The sequence below is a fragment of the Leptinotarsa decemlineata genome, unplaced genomic scaffold (genome assembly GCF_025532065.1).
Source record: "Leptinotarsa decemlineata unplaced genomic scaffold, Ldec_3_MD MMD2_tig00026374_RagTag_RagTag, whole genome shotgun sequence".
Lineage (NCBI taxonomy): Eukaryota > Metazoa > Arthropoda > Insecta > Coleoptera > Chrysomelidae > Leptinotarsa > Leptinotarsa decemlineata.
Genome location: NW_027412710.1, coordinates 671,868 through 699,734, shown reverse-complemented (window position 1 = coordinate 699,734; position 27,867 = coordinate 671,868). Strand labels below are relative to the sequence as shown.

At 35.4% G+C, this 27,867-nt stretch overlaps 2 protein-coding genes across 11 annotated transcripts in view; one reads left to right on the top strand and one right to left on the bottom strand.

Annotated features, from left to right (window-relative positions):
• The window catches only part of LOC111504936 (uncharacterized), a 42,628-nt gene extending 33,898 nt beyond the window's left edge, over positions 1-8,730 (top strand). Inside the window, exons 1-3 of one of the 6 annotated variants that reach the window (XR_012468079.1) lie at positions 5,230-5,368; positions 5,446-5,575; positions 8,188-8,723. Coding sequence is in view for 1 of the 6 variants with exons in the window: in XM_074185441.1 (XP_074041542.1) it covers positions 5,446-5,575; positions 8,188-8,372 (315 nt within the window). In the remaining 5 variants the exon portion in view is untranslated. Of the gene's footprint in view, positions 1-5,229; positions 5,391-5,445; positions 5,576-8,187 lie in introns of those variants that run through there. The other 5 variants (XR_012468080.1, XR_012468082.1, XR_012468081.1 and 2 more) reach the window with 5 other exon arrangements.
• Positions 1-27,867, bottom strand: part of lili (LMBR1-like protein lilipod) — a 70,148-nt gene that overhangs the window by 22,673 nt on the left and 19,608 nt on the right. For 4 of the 5 annotated variants that reach the window (XM_074185436.1, XM_074185439.1, XM_074185438.1 and 1 more), the window contains exons 7-9: positions 22,789-23,020; positions 22,575-22,731; positions 18,553-18,652 (exon numbers count right to left, since the gene is read on the bottom strand). In XM_074185436.1, the coding sequence (XP_074041537.1) occupies positions 18,553-18,652; positions 22,575-22,731; positions 22,789-23,020 (489 nt within the window). The remainder of the gene's footprint in view (positions 1-18,552; positions 18,653-22,574; positions 22,732-22,788; positions 23,021-27,867) is intronic. The other variant, XM_074185437.1, reaches the window with a different exon arrangement.

Below are 27,867 nucleotides of genomic sequence, written 5' to 3'. Positions count from 1 at the left end.
TTTTTTAGAAAAAGAAAGCAAAATTGTACTAAAATGGCGAAAGAGGTACTGCCGTACTGCATTTAGTTCGATTGTACTAGATTCAGTACAATTGTACTGCACGTGACATCACTGTCGTACATTAATGATTTTTTATCCGAAATGACATGTATCAAAATTTCTACCAGTTTGGCCTGTATACAGGGTGTTCCTTAAACACATGCTAATATTTAAGGAGGTAATTCTTAGACCCATTTTAAGAAAAAAACTTCCTATGGACGTATGTCCTAAACGACTTAACTTTTGAGATACAGGGTGGCAAAGTTTTCAAAAATAATCAGTTTTTTAATAATAACTGAGATAATTTTGTAGGCGTCTTTGGCATATTTGGTACATATGTTCCATGTCTCAAGGCGCATTTTTTGATGTACACAAATTTGTATTCTTTCAAACAGTGGCATCCCTACGAGTTTCGCATTGAATATTTTTGGGGAAAAAGTACTACGCCAATGCTTTCTTTTCAAAATAAAATCATTTTTAAAATCCTCATTAATTTTTGAGAAAATTTGATCTCCTGGTATTTCTTTATCCGACGCATGATTTTCACTCAAAAAAATAAAAATCGACAGAAAGCAAATTAAGAAATTAGATCAATTCTAAAATGAATGAGAATCTGAAAATTGCTTCATAACGCATTAGCAATTCCCTAATAATATTTGAAAACATAATCTGCAAAAAAATAAATTTTTCACAAAAACGAGTTTTATTTTATTTTGTGACAGTAAGTTCAAACGAATAGCACAAATTTGTTAATTAGTAATAATACCAAAACTGATAATAAAAATTGTTGGAAGTGGCCACCTGCACTTAGTATGTATGCTTCCGCCCTTCTACGCATGGAATTACGCACCCGTTCAAATATTCCCGGCGTATTTCGTATAGTTTCACATGAGGCAACTATTCGCTCTCTTAAATCTTCTAAAGTATTAACGGGAGTTTTATACACAAGAGTTTTAAGGTGACCCCATAAAAAAAATCTAAACTGTTGAGATCGGGGGATCTTGCTGGCCATTGCTGAGGTCCTCCGCGACCTATCCAACGATTAGGATAAACTGTATTTAAACGGTTTCGGACAATTACACTGAAATGAGCAGGGGCGCCATCGTGCATGTAACATATTCGATTCCTTAACGCAAGTGGCACATCTTCCAATAACCCAGGTAAGTCTTCTTCGAGAAAGTGTAAATAAGAACGACCATCAAGGCGTCCTGGTAGAAAAAATGGGCCTATTAGATGATCACCTATAATTCCTGCCCATACATTAACCAAAAATTGGTGTTGGAAATGGGTTTCGGTTATTGCATGGGGATTTTCTTCAGCCCACACATGATTGTTATGGAAATTTTAAATGGCATTCCGAGAAAAATTTGCTTCGAATGTGAACAAAATTTGTGTCTCAAACTGCGGATTTAGTGCAATACTTTGTAGATACCACTGACTGAAGTTCACACGCTATGGAAAATCTCTGGGGAGTAATGCCTGCACTCTTGAAATATGGTATGGGTATAACAAAAAATCAACCAAAATACGCCAAACAATTTGATGACAAATATCCAGAGTTCTAGCGATCTTTCTCGTACTCGTCTCAGGATGTTCCTCAATTTCTTGCAGCACCGCTTCCTCAATTTCAGGAGTTCTTACTACACGAGGTCTACCTTCCGGAGTCCCTTTCTTGAAACTACCAGTTTCCCCAAGTCGACGAGTAATATTTGAAAAGGTTCGGCTATCTGGTAAGGCACGATTAGGATATCTTTCCTGATAAATGCGCCTAGCTTCTGTTGCATTACCATCGGCAAGGCCATATACGTAATGCATTTGCGCCATTTCCGCATTCGTATAATTTACCTTACTATAATTTACCTTACCAAAATAACTTCAATAACATTTCAAAATCAATAAAAACGCGCTGTGACAGTTTTTAACACCAACACCTTACTTTAAACCATAATCAATATTAACTACTGACGTTTGTACATACAGAGAATTCGTTTTTTATTGCTATGGTGGGTACGCTGTTTTTCTGCTTTTAATCTTTAAAAGAAATCACATATCGACAAACTCCATATTTCCAAGAGGTGCAGTAAATAAATTCTGCTACACGTCATTTATTCCAGGATAACTAAATTTATGTTTTCAAAAATTATTAAGCGGTGCTGCGTTATGACGTAATTTTAATTGAGAACAGTGCATCTGACAACAAACAAATACCTTTTAGATCCTCAATTATTTTGCAACAAATCTGATCTCTTAGTTTGCTTTCAAGTAATGAGATATTTGTCTAGTTGAACCATCTGTTATGCCCAGGGCATCCCAATAGGTTAAAGACGGCTCTGATGTTATCCATGAAAACAAATTCAGCTAGCAAAGGACTCAAAAGGTTCCCCATTAGTAGATGAACAATGTAGGTACGAGCCCAAAATCCCAGGTATTTTCTTATGGAGCTAATCTTTTTGCAATTTTTGGTTCAGACGGGAGTGGGGGAAACGTGTGACGTCATCGACGCAGGATGGAATGAGTATCGGAGTATACTCCTTTCTTTGGCCTCCTTAGTACTCCTTTCCTTGGCCTCCTTGAGACTCAGCCCCTCGGGCCCCCTTGTCACGGGGTCCTAATTGAAAAAAGTTTATCGATATGATATTTGAACCCGGGTCGTCAGCGTGGTAGAGTGGGCACTGTGGGACATACGCTCAGGTAATTTAGTTTATTAAAAATTCAGGTTTTCCTGAATTTTTAATAAGGAAATGGAAATGGGTGAGAATTCGGATTCGTCCGGTCTCCGACCGTCGATTGTTTCGACGTAGACTTGGCGGGCTTCTTACACAATATGATGATTGGATCGACAAGAAACGGGTGTTTCTGCTCTCCCTTCATTAGCTTAACATGCTTTAAAGAAGCGTGGAACTGGCTGGAATCGCCAACCAAGAGGGTCTCCGGTTCAGTTAGAGCCGATTCGGTGCCAGAGCCATAAAGAAACGCCTTCGTTAAGCTCAGCACACTGAAGACGGAGCACAACGGAGTGACTCAAGCCCCAGAGAGACTTCTACAGATATTCAACAGGCGATAATAACAACATTTATAGTCTAGTTCACATGTACTTTTTTTTTGTAACATTTTTCAGCCCTGTCCAAAAATTACGACCAATTCGATTCGTATTTTTGCCTAGAAAGTTTAAGGAAAGGTCCGAAAAAGCGCCGATAAAAATTACAAAAGTTATAAACAATTGAGTGAAAAATGCGTTTGTTAATTAACAATCGTTTTTTGCAACTAAATATTAAAATTAAGGAACCGTTTTTTTTTCAATCATAAATTCTATTGTTCTTTAAGGTTTTGAAGAAACTTTTTTTTATTCTTTTTTTAATTGTTTAAAAAAAACTTGTTATGAACAAATTATTTTTTTTTTATTTTTATTTTCAATACTTTGTTCTATCACGTGTTAGGAATCACACGTTAAAAGGTAAGACCTCGTTAATCATTAGCTCGCACAAGTTTCGACTTCTGAGGGTTGTCGTTCGTAGGGGTGCGACAGCTGGTTAACGGAAAAACAGATTTTAAACAGATTTTAAACAGATAATAAAAGTAACTATGGGTTTTTTTTCAATTCATTCTATTTTTTATAAAACTTTTAATATTGTGATATTAAAAAAAACACATAGTTACTTTCATTATAGAATAAATTATTGAAACAAAAATAATTTGTTAATAACAATTTTTTTTTAATAAACAATTAAAAAAAGAATAAAAACCTTAAAGAACAATAGAATTTATGATTTAAAAAAAAACGGTTCCTTAATTGCAATATTTAGTTGCAAAAAACGATTGTTAATTAACAAACGCATTTTTTACCAACAAACAATTTTTTTTAAGAAACCATTTTTTTTCTAAAAATCATGATTTTTTTCAATTAACATAATGCAAAAAAAATTCGAATTGCTTATAAACAATGTATTTGTTTATAATAAATTTATTAACAATTTAATAACAATATTATCAATTGGTTTTTAGCCATATTTACATTATAATATTTACATTTAATATGTTTAAATAATTTTTTTTGTTTTTATGTTAGAGTGACGAAAGGCGCGCGGAAGCCAGATTACCCGCTTTTGGCTCTATTTTCAGGGCTCTGTAAAAATTATAAATAATCGAGATACAGTTTCGGGAGTCGGGACTTTTTTAACGCAAATTCATTGATCTTTTGAAATCTTTTTTCAAATTTCCAAAATTTTGAAAATTTTCCGAGATATTGAGAAAAAACTAAAGCCCCATTTTTTTTTTCGCCTAATTGTTTATAACTATTGTGATTATTATCGGCGCGTTTTCGGACCTTTCCTTAAACTTTCTAGACAAAAATACGAATCGAATGACACCTTGGTCGTTATTTTTGGAGAGGGCTGAAAAATGTCACCAAAAAGAGCTAAATCGAGTACATGTGAACCAGACTATTATTCCAGAAAAGTCCATTATTACAGCACATATAAAGAGTCTCCGGATTGGGCTGGGTTACATCTGTAACTTGCTGCCGAAAGATATCAGCAAAATCTCTAAAAAGAAATTGGAAGAAAATAGCTATCAGAGTTCAAAAACGATATGTAAATGAACAACTGAAGAAACGTGGTACTCAAAAAACTTTCGTTTATCTTGAAAAACGGTACCCGTTACCAAAAAGTGATTCGTTTATCACACTTTCAAAAATTATTTTTGATGAAATCTCATTTTTAGAATGGTTCGAAATTCAATAAATTCAACAAGAATCCTTTCACATAAAATCACGAGTTTGAGAGGAATAATTTTTTTGAGGTAACATTGGAGAAATAATGAACATTTCTCAAGAATAACAAATGTAAGAAAATATCTATATGAAAAACATCAACCTCTTTAACGAGTTTACATAAACAGATTTTTTTTCATTATCATTTTTGTGTTACCCACTCTTCCAGTACATCGTGAATCAGTAGATTTTTTTCGAATACACTCAGTTTTTGAAGAAACTGAAGATGCAACCCCACTTCCAGCGCAATCTCAAATCAAATAGGAAATAAAGCCAAACAAATTTATTTCTGTTTCAACTTTTCAGCATTTTCATCATAGCACAATAATTGGCATAGGAATATCATTATCGAAATGATCTGCATAATTCAGTAGCACCTGAAGATTGTGAATACTCGATAAATACCTATTCATTATTGAAAGTTTGACATTTTTGTTGTCAAAATCACAGAATAAATTTGAGTGATTCGTCTCCTCATTCAAGTATAGTCGTGTTTTTTTATCATTCGATTTGCCGAAACATAAATTGTATTGTTATTGTGTTCATTTCCAAAGATAGATAGTTAGTTGTTTCGATATCTCTAGTATTTTGTCATTGAGTTGGTTCCAGAAAGTTATAATCATTCTTATTTTTTTCAGACAAAAGGCACTGATGATCAGTTAGATATGAATTGGCAGAAATATATTACTGACGGACTTGGGGCGAGAACTGATCTTATGAAAATTCAACCAGTTCAATATCTGGTTTTGTTATTTCTTCAACAAATCAGTAAGTAACTTGAAATATACAGAAACACAAAAACTATGATCCCCAAGAATTATATGAAGTCATATAATTAAGAAGTAAATACATTATTAGTCTCCGCTATCAAGAATAGAAGTGACCCCAGTACTTCTTCTATATATCTCTAGTGCTTACAATATTTCCAGAGAATAATAATAATAATAACTTTGTCTTTTCGACCATTTACATGATATAAGACATGTCATAAATAAAAATATGAAAATTATATAAAACAATAATAACGGTTTACAGTATAATATAGATGGGACACTTAAGACAGGTAACATATAAGTGTAAGCCAAGTGTAAGGATGGGCAACACTTGGGTACCAAAAGATAGAAATACAAATGCACGGAGCCACCAGCAGGAGCCAACCGCACATTTGTGGATTCAGTTGATAGATCTTGTGTTTACAAGAAAACTATCAACATCACCACGGAGGCAGCTATAGCTACCTGCGTGACATCCGGGTCCAGGAAATCATATAAATATGTACAAGTATATATATATATATATATATATATATATATATATATATATATATATATATATATATATATATATATATATGCAGTATAGTGCAGCCAAGTGTAGGGATGGACAACACTTGGTAATCAAAAGAAAAAAATATAAATGCACGGAGCCACCAGCAGAAGCCGGCCGCTTATTTGTGGTTTCAGTTAATAGATCTTGTGTTTAGAACTTTCAGGATCACCACCTTCATATTTGTGATGATGCAACATTTTTCGGTTCTTAACATCTAGTTCTTACAACTCCTTCTGAGATTTATTAATGGTATGAAAAATCAATAAATCAACTGGTAAATATCTTACGGGGCTCAATGGGGAATGTTCCTCAATTTGGGTTATTACAGCAAATGCAAGTTTGAACAAAATAAAGTTGAGTTAATTCATGAGTTTTTCAAATTCACTTCGAAAAGTATTCAAATTGATGTTTCAAGTGTTGGGTTTCAATTTTTAAAGGAATTTGTTTCTAATTCACATATTGGCAACAGCGCCTATATCAAGTTGAAATAATTCATACGTACCTAGATATTCAACTTTAAAAAAGGAAAATTATCTTTATAAATCAACAATTGAGGCCACATGCCACAGTTGTTTTGTTATTTATTCATATAGATGAAGATAGGTTAGGTGCACAAAATGTCATATGTCACAGAATGTCTCGGAACTCGGAACATAAGTAAACAGAACAGCAAGCCTCTGAAATAGGTCATCTTTGATTGTCTCATACAGGTAACAGATTCATTATCCTTCATTAGCTATAACCGTTGTTGCCAAATGGTGAAATAGAAACGAATCCCTTTAAATGTTGAATGCATTATTTCATTCCTCTTTTTTAAGTATTCAAATAATTTTTTGAAGAAAAAGGTTGAAATGATAAGTTTGAAATGCGTTGTTTTAGAGCTCTTTCATGAAAACTACTTGATTTTCGTCAGGAGGAACATTCCCCATTATTGTACCCCTCATTGTTTAAATCACGCCAGGTCCAGGTCCAGCCACTATATGGACAAAATTTCTTGCTCAACCTCAGATATAGATTTCAGTAGCAGTCGCGGTGCCATAGATCTCGCTTACGCCGCCTTCACTTGGGCGTCTTCAGGGCTTCGCCCCTTTCTCTTGGGCCCCATGTCAGAACACCAACTCCGGCGGCCAAAAATTTCATATGAGAATTAAAATAAAAGAATTTCCATATGAAATTTGAACACAGGTCCTCGGCGGTTGTTTTGTCTGATGATTGATAAGAGTCACCGATAGACATCTTTTTCAGCCTGTTGGGTATCGTCAGTACCGGGCAGGCGGTCCTCGAATGAAAACAAAAGGTGAATAACCAAGAAAAGTACTTAATAAAAATAACTGCGTGAACGCAAGCGAGACAGAAGTGGAACCACCTATTGGTGTAACAACCAGTCAACTTGACAAGTTTTAATGTCAGTGTTGATGGTTTGACCGATCAACCGACAACTGCGGTAGCAGAAATTTGGGAAAGTATCCTGGAATGTCATCGGAAATGAATCAATATGTTTCTAAAAATAATATAAAATCGAGAAAGGTTTATGCAGTCAAGCTGCTGGAAAATAATTCCATGAAAATTAAAAGATGAGTACTATTCTGATCATTCCCAATTTGATTTCAATTTAAGAGCCACCGGTAGACAGCTGTTTCAGCCTGTTAGGCATCACCAGTACCGGGCAGCCAGTCCTCGATTGATGCCCAACAGTATGAAACAGCCGTCTACCAGCTGTTTTTGGCCTACAGCTGTTTTTGACCAACAGATAAGACTCAAATTTTCGTCTCAACAATTTCCAGTTGGCTGATACGTTTCCTTCGAAAATGAATAAATTTGGTACCTATCCTGTTTTTTCTTTTGCTAAATGTGTGAATTTTTCTTGTTGCTCCAAATACAAAAAACGTATATTCTTTGATTCGAGAAAAAGTACATCTTCGCAAGTTACTTTGTTCGTCCTATTGATTCAAAACTACATGATAATAGTCAATTCACCTTCTACCAAGTAGTGTGTAGTGTTTTTGATTTCACTTTCGAGCAATAACCAGATATCGTAACTTCTGTTTCAGAAATAATGAACAGAAAACTGGCGTGCTACTGGAAAACTGCTGAAAACATCAAACAAAACATTTTACTCGTAGGAATGAACATCTGCTTTGCTGTCATAATTTTCTACATGATAATACGACATTTTCTGATGTACATCAATTTAGACATGAAAAACTATAAGTGCCTTCCTTATTTAATAACGTAAAAAGTTTTATTACTTTTTTTCATTCAAGAGACTGATATTTATATTATTTATTACATTTGTACCTAATAAATCATGATAAAAAATGTTCTGTTTTTCTTTTATGTATGTATTATAGGGTAATCCCCACCGATTATGTCAAGTTGAGGATTTTTTCTACAACCAGAAACTATAGATTGTTTTGAACAATGTAATGTTTATTCACCAAATAAAAATTGAGGTCATACATATTTCTCATATACAGAGTGGTCCAACGAAAAGTATGCACCTTGCTTTTCTCCTTTTTTTGTAACCTAACTCAAAAATGCTCGGACAGGTCAATTTTGCTTTTGAGGGGGACACATTTTAGATGTATTTTTCTACCTGTGCCTTCAACCTCCTAGCGAGGGTGAGTAACAACCCTAAAATTTTAAATAGAAAGTGGGGTCGAGTAATATATCATTTGAAAGGGCACAAAATTATCTTTCCAATGATACCTAATTTGTTGTATTTCACTCAAACATGTAGGTATTATGAAGAAAAACAACTACAACCCAGTACATTGAAATGTGTAATTGACTTAGTAGAATCATACTTCAGCAAGTGCTGAAAATGTGACCCATTTGCTTCCATACAATAATACAGATTTTGTTCAAATTTATTCCTAACATTCTGTAGCATATCAGGTGTTATACTTCTGCACTCTGCTGTAATTCGTTGGCGAAGATGGACTCGGGCTGCGTAGCAAAGCATTTATTTTTGAAGTGTCCCCAAAGGAAAAAGTCTTAAGGCGATAAATCAGGTGACCTGGCAGGCCATTCGATGGGGCCTCTCCTTCCAATCCACCGTCCAGGAAACCGATCATCTAAAAACTCTCTTACCGGAGAAACATAGTGAGGTGCTCCATCTTGCTGGAAATGAAGCCGATCATCATTATGATTTTGGTCAGTTTCAATTATTTCTGTTATGAGAGGATCAATTGTATCTTCAAGCATGTTCAGGTAGACCTCACCAGTTAAATTCCCAGGAATAAAAAGTGGCCCTACGATATGACTACTTAATATGCCACACCAGACATTGATTTTTTGAGGGTACTGGGTATGGACCTCTCGGAATAAGTGTGGATTACTGTCATCCCAGTAACGGCAATGATGCCTATTCACAGCTCCATTCAAAAAAAATGTACTCTCATCGGAAAAGCACGTGAATGATAGGTGCGGATCATCAATTAGTATCCGGCTCAGTTGTTCAGAAAATTGTAGCCTTCTATCAGGATCATCTTCATTGAGTTCCTGAACTAATTTAATTTTGTACGGATGAAATTTATAGGCTTTTAATATCCGTATTATGGACGAACGGGAGACACCTGAGGCTGCAGCAAGCTGGCGGGTACTTTGAGTATGATCCAATTCAACATGTCCCAAAACAGTGACTTCCACTGCTTCATTTCTGATCGGTTTCCGTGGCTGGTGTTTCACATTACAGACAGATCCGGTATCGACAAACTTTTAGACTAACTTGGCAACGTACGAATCATTCACATTTTTCCCGGGACGACTGTTATTAAAGAGGCGAGCAGTAAGTCTAGCACAACTATTATGTTGATAATAAAGTTTAACAATTTCAACTCGTTCAGGAATGGCAACCGAACTGAATCAATGAACTTTTGCCTAAATTATTTTTGTACACTTATCTGCTGTTGTTATTTGAACCAAAAAACGCACGAGAGAAATTGAGGAATGTAGTAATGATAAAAATGCCGTTTTTTTCCGCATTTTCATTAACACCAAAAATATCGAGTAAATGTTCTTGCTTTTTTTATAACTATTCAAGTAAATACAATAAATTAGGTATCGTTGGAAAGAGAATTTTGTGCCCTTTCAAATGATATATCAGTCGACCCCACTTTTCATTTAAAATTTTAGGGTTGTTACTCACCCTCGCTAGGGGGTTGAAGGCACAGATAGAAAAATACATCTAAAATGTGTCCCCCTCAAAGCAAAATCGACTTGTCCAAGCATTTTTGCGTTAAGTTACAAAAAAAGGAGAAAAGCAAGGTGCATACTTTTCGTTGGACCACTCGATATACATATGAATGAATAAACAGGGTAATCATTGAAGCTGAATTGGGTACAGCTTGTGCGTGATGTGTAGAATTTTTTCTATATATAAACATGTATAATTGTAGATGCTGATGTAATTTGTGAAGAAATAACTTGAGAGGTACATAGACTTAGTGGACACGTAAAAGTTGAACGAATATAAAATAAAATATTAATATAAAATATTGTTAAAGGTAAATGGAAATAAAATCTACATATTACATAATGAAATAATATAAAATCACGAGTAACGATAATTATAAATGTACATAAGCACTTTGAAAAAAATATCATATAATGTTAACTAGTAAAGTACAAAGTTCAGAAAACCGTTGAGCTTATTCAGTACTTGAGAGTGATTTCTTGTAATTTATTGTTAACTATATCGTGTAATATATATCGTTTCGTATGTCTTTCTTTTCTTTATATGAGTTTTGAATGAGTTTTTGTTGGATTTCAAGTGATCTGGTAGGATGTTATATAACTTTGGACTCAAAAATTCAATACTACCTTGCCTCACGCTTTTTTCACATTTTGTCACTGAAACTTCCTTTTCTCTGCTTCGAGTACAATGACCATGTTTGATGGGATCAATTTAATTTTTTTTGATGGATGCTGTTTATGATTTTGAGACAGAAGAGTTGTCTCAGGTTGAAAAGTTGACTTTCTCTATACAGTGCGTCACTCGAATAGGTATTTTTTTTATTGTATATAATTCTAATTATCATATTGCTATACTTATTGATGAAAAGCGTGAATAGAGGGGCCCAAGAACAATTCCTTGTGGCACACCATATGTGGTATTTTTTATTTCGCTAATGGTATACAGACTTGTTGTTGACGGTTTGAGAGATATCTCTTCAGTAAATTGTATGCGTTTCATCTATTCCCGTATATTTGCAATATTTTCTTCAATTTTCGATGGCATACTGTATCAAAGGCTTTAGAGAGGTCAACAAATACACATAGTGAAGGTTTCATTGAATCAATTGCTTTATATATATATATATATATATATATATATATATATATATATATATATATATATATATATATATATATATATATATATATATATAAATTGGATAATGTTAGCGACTGGAGAAATGTATGGTAAAATGGATTAACAGGGTCTCTCAGTCAAAAAATCAAAAATCAAACTCTGCTTTACTTTGCCAAGCTTTCGCTTCTAATGGGAAGCTTCTTCAGGGCAGTAAAAATGAGTGAAAAACAATAAATTGAAGATAGAATTGACATAAAAGTTAACATGTATACGATTTTTTTTGTGAGTTTGATTTTTGATTTTTTGACTGAGAGACCCTGTTAATCCATTTTACCATATATATATATATATATATATATATATATATATATATATATATATATATATATATATTTCAATATTTTCTCTAATATTTTAGCAATATTTAAAATCATCGAGATTAGTCGATAATTTACAAGTTCTTTTTTATCTCCTGTTTTGAATAAGGAGTTTTACAGTAATTGCCATTTTCAATAGCTTGGGGAACAACACTGCAAAAATGAATCTTGTGAAATCACACAATATTACGTTGGCCTTTTCGTAACCTACGTAAAATCATGTGATATAACAGGGATTTCTGTGAACGTCATATTACCAAATAAATTCGGTGGAAACTCCTTGTGAACATACATATTAGGTCATTCAAGTACCTACTGCTGATAATAAAAAAAATTATAGGGTCCATGGGATTTGAACACACGATCTTTGGATTACAAGGCATATGTTACAACTGCATACGCCAACTCACGTTATTTTAAGGAGGATTATTGGTTAGTCATAAAGGACTTTCTACAGTTGGACTGAATACTACTTCATCATCGTCAGTAACTTCACAGGGATTTAATATTACACGAACTGCATGTGTGAACTTTTCTAAATGAATTTTTGGTAGGTGTTCTGATTGAAGTGTTTCTATCAAAGAGATTTTCAATAACAGTTGTACAAAAAATAATTTTTAAAGAATTTGATTTCTAGGTAGTCGTGGAAATATCAAGCTTATGACAGTTTGGTGACTTTTATAAGTAATTGATAAATGGTTATTGACGGTACGTGTTTCAAAAAATCGCCAAAAATGAATGCAAATATTGATTATTCAAACGAAGTTCTTATGAAATTATTTATTATACATGGACAGTGTGATCAAATCATTGCCAGAACTTGTAGAAAATTCAACCAAATGTATCCTAAATTAACACCAATGAACGAGAGGAACTTTGTAAGATTACAAAATAATTTCCGCAACTATAGCTCCATGTTAAAAGCGCCTTCAACATTACCAAAACCTGTTACTTCAAATGAGGACAATACTGTTAACGTTTTGGCATATTTTTATGCATATCCAGAAGCTTCCATTCGCAGTGCAGAAAAAGATTTAGGTGTATCACATGCTTCAGTACAACGAATTTTGAAAAATCACGAAATGCATCCGTATAAATTTACCAAAGTTCAAGCTCTAAAAGCAGAAGACTTCGAACGTAGAATGCATTTTTGTGAATCCCTTTTGATTCGTACACAGGAAGATAGGGAATTTTTGTCAAAAATAATTTGGAGCGACGAATCAAAATTTAGGAGGGATGGTATTTTCAATAGAAGGAATAAACATTTTTTGGCTGATCATAATCCTCATGTTACAAAAGAAATGGGTTTTCAAGAAAAATTTGACCTGAATGTTTTCTGTATTCTGAAGAACAATAAAGTTAGCTTTTTTATTTATGAAGACACACTGAATGCAGAGAGATATCTCTAAATATTAAGGAAGACTGTAACAGATTTTCTTGAAAATTTGCCTTTAGAGGAATATAGGAATTCGTGGTTTCAACTGGACAGAGCGCCAGCTCATTCCACCCAGGAAGTTTCCAGGAAACTTGACGAACTCTTCGACGAACGTTGGTTTACGCGTTTAGGGCCGTGGTATTGGCCACCGAGATCACCCGATCTAACGCCACTTGATTTTTATGGGGTGTTTTAAAAGAAAGGGTATACAGTACTCCAGTGCCTACCAAAGAAGAATTGCGACGACGAATAGTGCGGAGTATAGAAGATCAGGATACCTAGGAAATTGAAAAAACAACCACAAGTCGCGTACAAAAAAACATTTTAAAGTGTTCAGAATGTAATGGACAACATTTTCAGCATTTATTGTGAAAATGTGATATTTTGTTTACAATTTTGTTATTTTGAATCATCCTATTCTGTTATTGTCTGTACTTTCACATGTTTTAGCCCACAAAATCTTATTTTTTACCTAGAAATGACTGATTTTTGGTACAGTTGTTCCCTGGAAACTTTGAGCCATAGTTAAGGGAATTATTTTGTAACCTTACAACCTTCCTCTCGTTCATTGGTGTTAATTCAGGATACATTTGGTTGAATTTTTTACACGTACTGACAATGATTTGATCACTTTGTTCATGTATATAATAAATAATTTCATAAGAACTTCGTTTGAATAATCGATATTTGCATTCATTTTGGAAGATGATTCGAAACACCGTCGATAACTCTTTGTAAATTACTTATAAAAGTAACCGAACTGCTATAAGCTTGATAATTCCACTGCTACCTAAATCCAAATTCTAAAAAAAAAATAATGTTTCTAGAAGAAGCGACTTACTTTATTGAGAAAACTTGACGATTTAGGAATAGGGACATGATATATCATCTTGAAGCATTTTTCGCCATCTTTCAATTTACCGAGTAATATACAGGGGGTTTCATTTGAAAAAATGAACTTTTGACTACTTTTATGCACAATGGAAATAATAGTAATTGTAACACGCCCTGTATGATATGGAGTCGATTTCTTGGTTTTGTTTGAAAATTTCGAGTTTGTCCAAACTATCATCAAAATATCAACTTTTCATGAATTGAGAGTACGAATGTACTTAATTTCAATTAAGGCTATGTTTTGGACCATATTTAGCACAATTTATTTTTTATCTCGAAAACAGATAGAGATAGGTAGAGGACATTATTAACAAAAACAGTATTAAAATACCAGAGCGATTCCAAAAACTACTCAAAAACTACTTTCGGAAAACAAGTGTTGCCCATCTTTACACTTGGCTGCACCGCGCTGATGAGGCCAATAGCCAGAAACACGTGTCCTCGGTTTGCCCCCCTTTTTTTTGAGTGTTTTGTCCACGAATTATTTCATTCTTGATTTGTATCATACACACTCGGTTAAATCTCTATCTGTATTTATATCCTGGACCCGGATGCCACGCAGGTAGCTATAGCTGCCTACGTGTGACCACACGGGGTGAAAGACCCCATGCGCGTCCCACTGTCCTCCGACACTGCTCATAAGCCACATATGCTCTTTTTGCTGTACTCTGTAGGTGAGAGTTCCATGTTAGCTTCATATCGAGAATAGTATCAAGGTTTTTTATCGACCTTTTTTGGGTAATTGTTACCTTCCACAATCTGAAAAAATATAAAAATTATAATGGAGAACTTTATACAAGTGTAGAAGGGCAAACTTTTTAGTTTACCCCGATAAGTTACTGCGTAAAATCAAAGTATTTGTCACAAAGAAAAATCTTCAATTTATCAGTAACTTGTATTTAACAATCTTGCCTATCAAAAAAATTGTTAGGACATAATGTAATACTTATCTTAACGTTTCAGAGGCCAAAATCTGCATCCGTCTTCAGAATTGGACAAAAAAGTTCTAATATACTGGCAGTTATTCTTTTTTGATTATTTATTTCTTTACTTCTTCGACGGATGTCAAAGGAGTTTTGAAATATGAAATTATGTCAATGTTGTTGATTGACAACTGAAAAATTCGATGTAATACAAGGTGCTCTCCTATATCAGTCTGTTGCCATTTCACCACTATCCAAATTTTTCTTCAAGATGGGTAGTCAAGTACGGTCTATTTCTAAGGAGCTATTCGAAATACAATTCTCTCCAGATATGAGAATATACGCTGATTCTTTTAGCTTACGTCTCTTAGAGTGAGGCTCATTGGTAATCATTCTTGTCCTATTTCATTCCACTCGATGTTCACCATCTGATTTTAAAATGTGTTCTGACAATTTAGACTCTGTCAATTGTCTATTTTTTATGTAATCTTGATGTTCATTCTCACGCACTTTCAATGGTCTCGAGGTTTCACCAATGTAACTTTTACCACAAGAACAAGGTATTTCATAAATACAATTTTTTGATGTTTCTTCAGTGTTGTTGGGTTTTGTATGTGTGAGTATAGATCTCAGTGTATTTTTTGTTTTGAAAGTAGTTCTAATATCATACCTATTTCCAATTCGTCTCATTTTTTCAGATAGTCTTGGAATGTAAGGTATAACGTTAGTTGTGAAAAATGTCGGTGGATGTTGAGTCGGTAATTGTTGAGTTGGATGTTGTTGAATTTGTGAAGCTGTTTGTATGTTCATTTAGTTTTTAATTGACTCTTTATCTTCTATTGTATTTATCGTTGAATTTATGAACGAATCTGGATAAGCGTTATCTTTCAAAACAGATTTAATTAATGATATTTCTTTATTGAAATTTTCAGTTGAATTGCATATCGTTTTAGCTCATTTGTAAAAGCAATTTATTATACCTTTTTTAAAACTCGCATGATGATTTGATGTATAGTGAAGATATCTATTTGTGTTTTCTTCCGATGAACATTTGTATCAAATTGATCTGATGACTTCTCTAACATTACATCAAGGAAAGGGAGTCGACCATCTTGTTCAATCTCTGTTGTGAACTTTATTGTCGGCTCCCGCTCATTGATATAATTCAAAAAAGCATTCAGGTCATCATGGTTTCTATTCCAAACAGCAAAGATATCGTCAACATATCTCCACCAAACTTTGGGACCATTCTGTTAAATACGACAAGTTACTGATAAATAGAAGATTGTTCTTTGTGAAAAATACTTTGATTTCACGCAGTCACTTATCGGGGTAAACTAAAAAGTTTGCCCTTCTACACTTGTAGAAAGTTCTCCAATATAATTTTTATATTTTTCAGATTGTGGAAGGTAACAAATACCCAAAAAAGGTCGATTTTATTCCACAAAAAAATGACTTTCGATGAATGGTACCAAGGTGAGTTTAATTTGCTCTTGAAGATTTCGGGAGGTTTTAAGCCCGATAAACTTCTTTTCCTGGTGAAAAGGAGACGCGAATATCACTTGCAACCTTGATAGTCTGGACCATCGAAAAAAGGTTGAAGATTTGTCAAGGGAAGTGTTCAAGTGACTTGGCACATTTGATTCCACCAAGAACTGTACATAACATAAATGTGCGACGGCCTGTGGCTGCTCAATGTTTAGAGGTTCCTCAATTTTCACTGTTTAAGAACTCTTTCATTTGGAGAACTGAGTTTATGTGAAATAAACTTCCTGAGAACGTTTTTTCAATTGTACTCTCCAGTGATTTAAATCCAATGTGAATCATTACTTTTGCACAGGCACCGCTCTAAGAGCGCCTTAAGGATTTTCTTGTGGTGCTTGTGTTTTATCTATGAAAAAAGACAGGGTGGGTGTTTTCATGAAAAAAAAATCCACAAAACCTTAAATCCTGATATTACTTGAATTACAAGAAAGAAGCAGAAGAAGGAAAATAAAAAACAGTTGTCTTCTATGTTTTCAAAAGAGTTTTACTGTCTTAAGCGAACACTCGACAAGCAGAGAGTTCCTCAAAGATTTGACAAGCTCACTTATATATACTGTTGAAGAAATGAACAATTAAAATTTTGCTACATCTGAGAGTACTGAACCAGTGGCGTAGCGTGGGTATCGGCTGTCCGGGGCGGAAGACAATTTTGCCGCCCTCTTAATTACGTATTTCAATTAAATGTATACTATACATTATATATATTAATTCTAGAGAACTTTTCGGCAAGAATAGTTTTCATCATTTTGCATTATACAGGTTAGATTTTGAATAAAAAAGTTTGATTATACAGGTTAGATTTTAAATAAAAAAGTTTGTTTTACAATCACGTTTATTAATACAAAAATTCTTACTTCAACCATTGATATAACAGGTACATAGGCATTATATAATAGATATGATTAAATAATTAGCGAATTGAATATAAAACAAATATCAATTTTTAATTAGAACTGGAATGATTCTATTAAGTAATATTTATAACTTTTCGAAAAATAATATAATTAGGTACTTAGAGTTTAAAGCAAAACCTCCGGCTTTAGTTAAAAATTTATACGTCTACTTTTTTTAAGCGTTGTCTTTTATTGCACCATCAACGTCTATAGCATCCCACATATCTTGTTCAATAGACAAGATAGCCAAATTTGTTAGTCTTACTCATTGTCAACTTTAAATAATTCTTAATTATTTTCAATTTCGAAAAATCTCTCTAACAGCTGTCATTATTTATGACAACTGTAAAAAAATATTCGCAGCATGATTGAAATATTGGGCAGAGTGTCTTCCAGCTTATATTTTACTATAAACTTCAATAATTCAAGTAAGTCTAGAATAATTAATTTATTTTCGTTGCCTGTAGCAGCATCAAAACTCCGCAGTCGAAGTTGTTCCAGCTTGAAATCCTGCTAGCCAATTTCAACAGATGGGTCGCGTCGTCTAGATTACATTTAGTGCTGTCTGAATTATCAAAGCATCACGTACTTTTTTAAAGGGACGTAATAAACAATATTGAACTTATATATGTAATAGAAGTCATTCTCGCTGATTATTAGTAATAAATAATCCAAGCACAAAATAAAATACGGGAAATCCCCGCAAGTTAGTATAGACGGTGTTACCATTCCCTACAAAATATCATTCAAAGAAAAGGGATTCCCCGAATTCGTCACAAAATAAGTAATGAAAAATTCCGTGTTTTTTCAATCGGTACGAATTTATAGTTACGTTAAAATATGCCCCTAAAAATTGCCGCCCGGGGCGAGCCGCCCCCTAAAAAGTGCCGCCCGGGGCGAGCCGCCCCTATTACACTACGCCACTGTACTGAACATTTCTTACCACATGCAAAGTTACACATCCTTTTGATCTTTAGTTCAGAATTACATTACTGGATGTAATACAAATGTATTTCCTAATTGATTACTCACATTCTCTTCAGAAGGCCTGGGAGTGTTTGACATATCTTTCCTTATAGATATAGTTGACAAATACGGGGGGCGTTTGTTCAACTTCATGACAACCAGCAATCTGTGACAGCCAAACATATCAAATTACAATACTAATGGAACTGATTGATGCATAAATCTCATTATTAGTCGAACTAATGCTTTGTTAATGCTTGTAATGATTGCTACTGTGAACTTTTCTTTCTAGTGACTCGCAGAAACTGAATAATGACAAATTTATCACATCATGCAATTTTGCGAAATTAAGAATAAACGAGCAAAGGGAAATGGTAAGTTTCCATCAAATTTGTATTTCTCGAAAGATTACCACTTCATTTTTTAACAATTATCACAATTGTTGTTAATGCGCCGATATCAAGCCAGGTTTATTATTGTTATATTTTTTAAACCATAGTTTCCTCTGGCCAGGCCCTATCCACCGAAGCCCCGATACATTTGGGAGGGCGCGCCAGTATTATTAACCAACGATCACTCCCCATACCGTGAGGTAAGTGGTCATTGGGTCATGTGCCCTGAGCAAGCACATTGAGCCAAGAATGACAGCCTTCTGCATCTGTTCGGCTAAGATTTCTGCCTTAGTGCGGCAAGCCGGTATGATTTTAAGATTCGAGAGTAGAGAGGACATCATTCCACCAAGGACTCCAATAATCAGAACAATCATCTTGACAGAGTGATCTGGATAGAGTCTGTGGAGTTCAAAGAGAAAATCTCGATATTTTATCCGTTTTTCCTCCTCTTTTCTGACGATATTCGTCTCGCCAGGAGCTGAAAACTCCACGACAAATATCGTTTTGCTCTGGTGGTCGAGAAGAACTACATCAAGCTTATTAGCTTGTATGAGCCTCAGGGTGGGGAACGAATAGTTTCGAAAAATTCGGCACTTCTAGTTCCCCACAACGGATTCAATATCCCCGGAGCGTAAGCAACACCGGTGTCTCGTCAATACCGTAAGAGTGCCGTAGATATAATATAGGGTAGATATATAGAGTTATGTCGATGGATATAGGCCGAGACCGCATATGCTGGACATGCTGATATCAAGTGCATTAGGGTCATGGGCGCCTCGCGGCAGGCCCTGCACCTTGTGTCAGGAACCTCTATACCTATCACGCGACTGCGGTAGACTAAGGTGTTGAAGACACCATCCTGGCAAGCCATGATGAACCCCTCAGTTTCCGACTTCAGCCCACTCGACCTGAGAAAAGCGATGGCCAGGCGCTTTGATAAGCCAAGGTCTCCAATGTTATTGAAGAAGACCCCATGCATTGGCTTATCCTTGTGTTTCCGCAGAAGTAAGGTGATCCCTGCGGCTTTTATCTGAGCTTTTTGCTGAACGAGTTCCAACTCGGTGACAGAGTTGTGGTCATATCGTTCAGTGTCGAAAACTATACCGAGTTCATCAGCTGCTCGGGCAGCTATCCTAAAGAGAAATGCTCCAATTCCTGCTTTCTCATGGTCACGGACCATGCAGAGAAGGGGATCCGAACTCCTGACGACTTTACAGGCTATATCCAGTACCATTCTGTCATGTAGACACTCCAAACTCAAAAGTCCACGGCCTCCCTGTTGTTGGGGGAAGTTACAACCGTGGAACGGACGATTTGGGATGCAAACTCGTATAGAGATGCATCATTTTTCGGATCTACGTCGAGTTGATACAGCGAGGAGCTGTATCCAAGTCCATTTCACTACTCCAAACGAGTAGAGTAAGATTGGAACGGCAAGCATATTTGTTGCAGCAACTTTGTTCTTCCCCGACAGTTCCGATGACCAGATCTGTCGAAGTTAGTGCTGATACTTGCCGCGGAGAGATTTTCTCACTGCTGTTACCTCTTGTGAGTGGCGTTGTTCCACCCCGAGGTAAGTATATGTTTCTCCGGCAATAAAATGGTGTAGGATGCTTCCATCTATGAGCAGCACATCCTCTCCGTAGTCCCCGCTTCGTCCTCTTTTGAGATGGACCATTGCACATTTGTCTATCCCGAATTTCATACCGATAGCATGCGTGTACTCTTCTACCACCCTCAAGGACTGATGGAGATCCTTCTCTCCAGAGACATAAAGTTTAAGATCATCCATATAAAACAAATGGGTGACCTTGTGCCTCCGGTTTCCGGGGGTGCCACAGTTATACCCTCGAGTATTTCTGAGCGCAACGGATAATGGCAATAGTGAGATACAGAAGAGAAGGGAACTGAGGGAATCACCCTGAAATACACCCCTTCTGAAAGTGACCCATCTTGTTTGGACTCTTGCTTGACCAGATGTTACGGTAAAGCGAGTTCGCCAAAGTGGTATCAGTTGTTCAATGCATCTATTTTTTCGGGTACCGCAAGGCATCTGAGCAAATGCAAGATGAGCTCATGCGAAATTGTATCAAATGCCTTACGGTAATCGATCCAGGCCATAGAGAGGTTACGCTTATATTGTATCGAGTCCGGCGTTACACATCTATCGATGAGCAGGTTCTCTTCACATCCAGCGACTCCTCTCTTCGACCCTCTCTGCTCATATATCCGTTCGAACACTCGATCAACTGCGGTGAGTATTCGTGTGTATAAGATGCTTGTAAACAACTTATAACACGAATTCAAGCATGTTATCGGTCTGTAATTCTTAGGAATTCTCATTATTATTATTATTATTCATGCTATCGCCAAACAAAACCCTCGAAAGTTGAATGTGTGGGCTGGTATTTTTGTAAATTCTCTTCTGGATCAGTTTTTTTCTTCCTAGATCGAGGATATGTGCCTGAATTAACTTCAAAATGCTATGGACCCAGCTTTTACTAATATCATAGAGAATGTTCCTGCATACCAACATTCTTCAAAGTGAAAATGATGATGCCTCTCCACAATACTTACAAAAGATGCACAATTATCTAAATGGCACCTCTCGAGGATCTTAGGATGAAGGAATCCAATTCACATGACTCCTTGGTCACTCGACTTGAGTCCTATAGATTTTTGTGGAAACAGACTCATTGGAAGACCGGCAAGAACTGACCTTCAAAGTCAGTAACACCACAAGTCCTTTAGAATGCGGAAATAACTTTTTATGTTTGTAAAGGAGGTGGCGAACAATAGTGAATTATGAAATTTGATTTGGTTAGCTAAATGAACAATTTCTCTCTGAACGTCAGTAATCATCTACTTAGGAATATCATCTCATTTTGGTCACATGATCCGAGATGCCTTAATTTAATAAAATGTCCACTTGAACAAAACATTTTGATGCTATTCTTCTCTCCACTATTCTTCATTCATTTACTTTTCTAGATACTGGAAGGTTAAAAGTCAAAGATAACTTTGACTGAATTTCATTTAACAAACACGTGAAATTCTTGAATGAAAACTTTAATAGGGACTTTGCAACCTTCTGTACAATTAAAAATACATATAATCTATAAATTACTCCTAATACATACATAATACAACATGACATAAAATTTCAGTTCTATCACTTTGTGACAATCAAAATAAATATAATAATAAAATATCTTATATCAGTCATCTCAACATATTTATAAATATTATAAATGAAATAAAAATCGATATTGAAGGTATATAAGTTAAGGACTAATAACTATTGTTACAGAGATAGGTGGTCACAGAATTGATTAAGTAACTTTTACTTTTTTTAACAAGCCATGGATAGTATATACCTAATGTATGATCATTTAATACAATTATCCACCAGGCCCGTAAAACAAAACGGTATCAACCAAAAACACAATAATAACCAAATGTGGCTGGTGAGTGCTATCAGTTATTATAAGCTGAAGCATGAAAGAGGCTCAAATGGTTGAAGAATTATTCACAACAGAAACCAACGACAATTTTAAATATCCACGAGAATTTCATATTGTGTTTGTACAAACTTATATCTTCAAGCACGGGCTCTGTCATAAATATTTCGCCAAGAAGAGGTATTAGTTCAAAAATGAGACAAAACGACTCATAAGCATATAATTTTCCACTAACCGATTGTATAATTCTCTTCTAACTTTGGCAGTGAATTTATTGATGACACAAAGTGTTGACGTTGCAGCAAATGATAAGTTATATAACAACACTATTTTGAAGTTTCCGAGCCACTCTATACTGCCGAAATCACCGAGGAGATCAAAGTTAGTAATACCTGTGAACAAATGAAGTATATATCCAAAGTGTTTTATACAAAACAATGGTAACTTACCAAGAATTTTTGATAATAATGGTAAAGCAGAGCTTATGATCAATAGTAATACACAATTACCAATAATAACAATAAACGGAGTACTCTTAGGCTTTGGTCGAACTTGCTTCATACATGGTATTGTATAAAGACCAACGGACGAAGTAAGTATCATATAAATAATGAGTACTATTTCCAGTGCAGCTCCAAATGGTCCTAGTTTCGATAAAGAGCTTACTCCTAGAGTAAACTGCTAGAAAACAAAGTTGCAACATTATTGGAGGACAGCCAGAATTCCTACAGAAAATTTTGGCATTGGGAATTATTGGTCCCAAAAATTACATTTCAGTTAATAGAAAAAAGCATAATCTATTGAAAAAGTACATGTCAATAAAGTTTGTCGATATAATATTCTGAAAAAATGTTTTGATAGAAATATATTTCTCATATATACATTCGTGTGTTTCGAAATGAGTTTGATAGATCCTCAAAAAATCAGTGGGTTACTCACATATCATATTCACGTTTTGAGGATAAGCTAAATGATTACATTAAAAATCCTCAAAATCAAGCCACCATTCATTATTCTCGGTCTTCAAATATTCAAATCAAATCAAAATATGCTTTATTGTCCAAGAATAAATCTTATTGACAAAGCGTGTCATATAGAATGGATAGTAAGTACAAACATGAAACCTAAATATATAAGTAATATACCGAGTCTGAGGTATCTTCTCGTCCAGCGACCCGAAATCGGGTCCGCGAAGTGGCCACACCCCGCGAAACTGAAAATGACGATAATATGGACACCAACCAAAGCATGTCCATAGACAGTGTGTCAGAAAACTCTGGGCACACAGTAAAGATGGTTCAGGGCCCGAAACCGGGTTCCCCCGTTTCTCTAAAACAAAACACGCATCCGACAGTCTCAAAGTATAGAATCCCACCGATTGTCGTTCGTCAGAAGACCAAATGGGTATCTCTGATGAAGCTGACAGCCCAAGAAAACATCAAGTTCTCCAAAGCCGTCAACTTGCATGACGGCATCAAGGTCCAACCTGAGACTCCTGACGACCATCGTCGGTTCAGACTCTTGGTGAAGGAGAAAATCCCTCACCATACTTATTCACTACCCAAAGAACGGCAAATTCGTGCCGTTTTCAGGGGCGTGCCAGAGCATCTGGCGACTGAGCCAGAGGCTCATCAGTTACGTGCATGAAGCGCTTTAACAAGCCTATGCTAATGGTTTTTGTTCTACTGAGCAGGGACTAGATGTCGAAGACCTCCTGAGCGTGAAACTTCAGGTTGAGCCCCCACACTCGAAAACTTCGGTGGGTCAGTGCCACCGATGCCAACGGTTCGGCCACTGCCCACGCAACTGACTGGCAGTACCCATTTGCGTGAAGTGCGCCGGCAGGCATCTAAGCAGTGCCTGCAAGAAGGTCAGGACTGACCCCCCGAAATGCAATAATTGCAAAGGGGGCCACACCGCCATCTACCGTGGCTGCTCGGCGTACCCGAAGGTACAGCGTTAAGAGCAATCTTCCGCCAGGAAATCAGCCCCTTCAGGAAGACCTGCGGGGTCTGGACGCGTCCAGGAGGGGGTCAGCATTGCTGAAGCTGCATCCAAGAGTGCCAGCAGTACTGCAAGGCCCACCCCTTCTCAACCTGAACCCTCACCTAAGGCGCAGGGGGTTTCAGACATCTGTGCCTCACTGGACCAGATGAAAAAATTATTTGTACAATGGGGAATGTTCCTCAGTTTGGGTTATTACAGCAAATGCAAGTTTGAACAAAATGAAGTTGAGTTTAATTCATGAGTTTCTCAAATTCACTTTGAAAAGTATTCAAATTGATGTTTCAAATGTTGGGTTTTAATTTTCAAAGGGATTTGTGTCTAATTCACATATTGGCAACAATTCACATATTGGCCTATATGAAGTTGAAATAATTTATACGTACCTAGATATTCTACTTTAAAAAAAGAAAATTATCTTTGATAATCAAAAATTATGGCAGAATATAAATTACAGTTCAATACCACCTCCACAAGCCACATAAACAACAGTTGTTTTGTTATTTATTTATTTAGATGAAGATAGGTTAGGTGCACAAAATGTCATATGTCACAGAATATCTCGGAACAAAAGTAAACAGAACAGCACGTCTCTGAAATATGTCATATTTGTTTGTCTCATACAGGTAACAGATTCATTGTCCTTTATTAGCTATAATCAGAGATCTAAGCAACCAACGTTGCCTAGATCTCTGAATCTAGGCAACCAACGTTGCCTAGACCTCTGAAGATATTCTTTTGGAATGGTAATGGCATTAGTTTCAAAAGACAATATTTCGAAAATTTTTAATAGAACACAACATCGATGTGGCTCTTGTCCAAGTGACAAATCTAAGAAACGAATCCATTGTCATTCCAAACTACAGATTCTTTCACAGAGAACGTGTTGGACGTGCTGGTGGGAGAGATGGCATCTTTGCCAAGCGATCCCTTCAGTGTCTCCAATACAGCATTGACAGTGCCCGATTACACGGAACTGAGGCCGCGGGTGTCGAAATTTGACTGAGTAGGGATTGTCAAGAATAATCTCGGTTTACAACTCTCCAAACAATTTTTTACTCCCAGAATCACTGAATGAACTGCTAATGGGAAACAACATTCCGAAAATTGCTGCTAGTGACTTCAACGCTAAGTTATGAAGCAGAGCCACAAAATCGAAACGGCCAAGCGCTCTATTCGTCTGTCGACAGGCATGAATATCTGGTGCTGGGTCCTGATTAGCCTACGTACCATCGTGGGCAGACTAGGCCTTCGAATCAAGTGACTATGATTTGTAGCATGTTCTCTCACTTTTCCGGGTACTTTTTGCCAAATATCTGGTATTTTAGTATATGTATATTCGATATGTCAATAATTGGACCGACATAAATATTTCCCTACAGGATTGATTGTACTTCAAATAAACAATAGAGCATCAGTAGTGCTAAACTGAACCACAAATGCAATTCTGGACACAAATGTCCTGTGAACGAAGACGACATTTATGGGATCAACAAAAGACTCAATCCACGATTATCAAAGATGAAGGAGGCTCCCCAAGGCGGTCAGTTGCAAATTAGCACCACTGATGAGACCTATGGTGTGTCGAAACAGTGATTTCTAGTGTTGGATCATTAATTTGGATCTGGACTTTGGTTTCAATTAATTGCAATGCAGTGAAAGACAGAACGACTTTTCTTCGACGATCAAAGCAAATGAAAATTATGATTTCTTAATGTCAAATATTGATATTGATGATAAATGGAATATATATCAAGGTAAATTCTTAGAGCATATGTATGAGGCACTTCCTATAGTCAAAAAAGTAGTCTCCAAGAACACAAATAGAATTGAATGGATATTCAACGAGGATATTAGGAAAATTCGAAAGGAACTCACATCTCTTGATGATTTGTATGTTGCTTTCAGATCTGATGATCTTGCGCTAAAAATAAAAAATCTCAGGCATAAGTACAGACAGGCTATAAATAAGGCAAAACTCCATGCAAATAACGAGTTCATAAAAAAATTTGGATGATATTGCAAAGTCCTCTTGGAAAGTAATCAATAAAGGTAGGTTGAAAAACTCACAGGAAGAAAACATAAATATTAGTTCAAATGAACTCAATAATTTGTTCACTGAAATAGCAAGTAATATTGTTAATAATTTAAATGCACCCGTGATTACATATGAACAGTACTTAAAGATAACAAATACACACAATCCTAACCTCAGTTTTTCCTTTAGAGAGGTAACATTCATAGACGTAAGAGATGCTATAAACGAGTTGAAACCGAAACACAGTAGAGATATATATGAAATCGATATAACTCTCATCAAAGAACTCAAAAATGTGTTATTCATTCAACTTACAAAACTTTACAATGAATGCATAAGAAAAGGGGTATACCCAACAATATTCAAACTTGTAAAAGTGATTCCGTTATTTAAGAAAGGAGATAAAGAGAACTCCCAGTATTATAGACCCATTGCATTAATTCCTGTATTTTCTAAAATATTCGAACTACTATTAAAGAAACAACTACACACTTTTTTAGTAAATAACAACTTATTAATAAATGAACAATTTGGATTTAGACAAGGTAAATCCACAATACTAGCACTCAATCAGTTATGTGAATATATAATCGAGGGCTTTGAAAATGACCAGATCGTAGGATCTACCTTCTGCGACTTATCCAAGGCATTTGATTGTGTATCACGTGAAACATTGTTAGGTAAACTCGATTACTATGGTCTTGATCATACAAGCTTAAGTTTAATATCAGGTTACTTAGAAAGTCGTAGACAGATCACATTACACTGTGGTAGTTATTCAGAGGAGAAAGTAAACAGGCATGGAGTACCACAAGGTTCCATATTGGGACCGTTACTATTCTTAATATATATAAATGATATAAAAATATCTTTGCCTTATACCTCTTTAGTATTCTATGCTGATGATATCACTTTAACAAATAGTAATGATACCATGGCCAATTTAAAAGACGATATGACCAAAGCAATAATAATATAATAATAATATTTATTAGTCTCAAGAAACACACAGTTTTTAGACACGTCAATACAATTTCTAAAATAGGGTGAGATTTGTCAATATAGTTTTTTAAAAATGCTTGTAGATAAATTAGATTTACAAAAAAAAATACAAGTTAACAAGATAAAATTACAATCTTATAAGACTTGACTAAAATGTAAAGCCATGAGCTTTTACAAATTATAAACACATAGCTAACGAATTATATATATTCAAAGTTGAGTAAACGTTCGGGAGGTGATCACAAAAGTGTCTCTTTCTTCTTGGATAACTTCGAAAAATTGATCAATTTCATATAAAGGATGTTTGGGTAATATTTTCTTCAATAAGTTTTTGAATCTTCTGACTGGCAAGTTACGAAATTCGGCAGATAAGTCATTGTATAGCTTAATTCCTCTATTATCTATTTTTTTCAACCTATTAGCTGTAGGAACAAGGTTTGATTTATTTCTTGTATCATGTTGGTGTATATCCTTGTGAGCAACT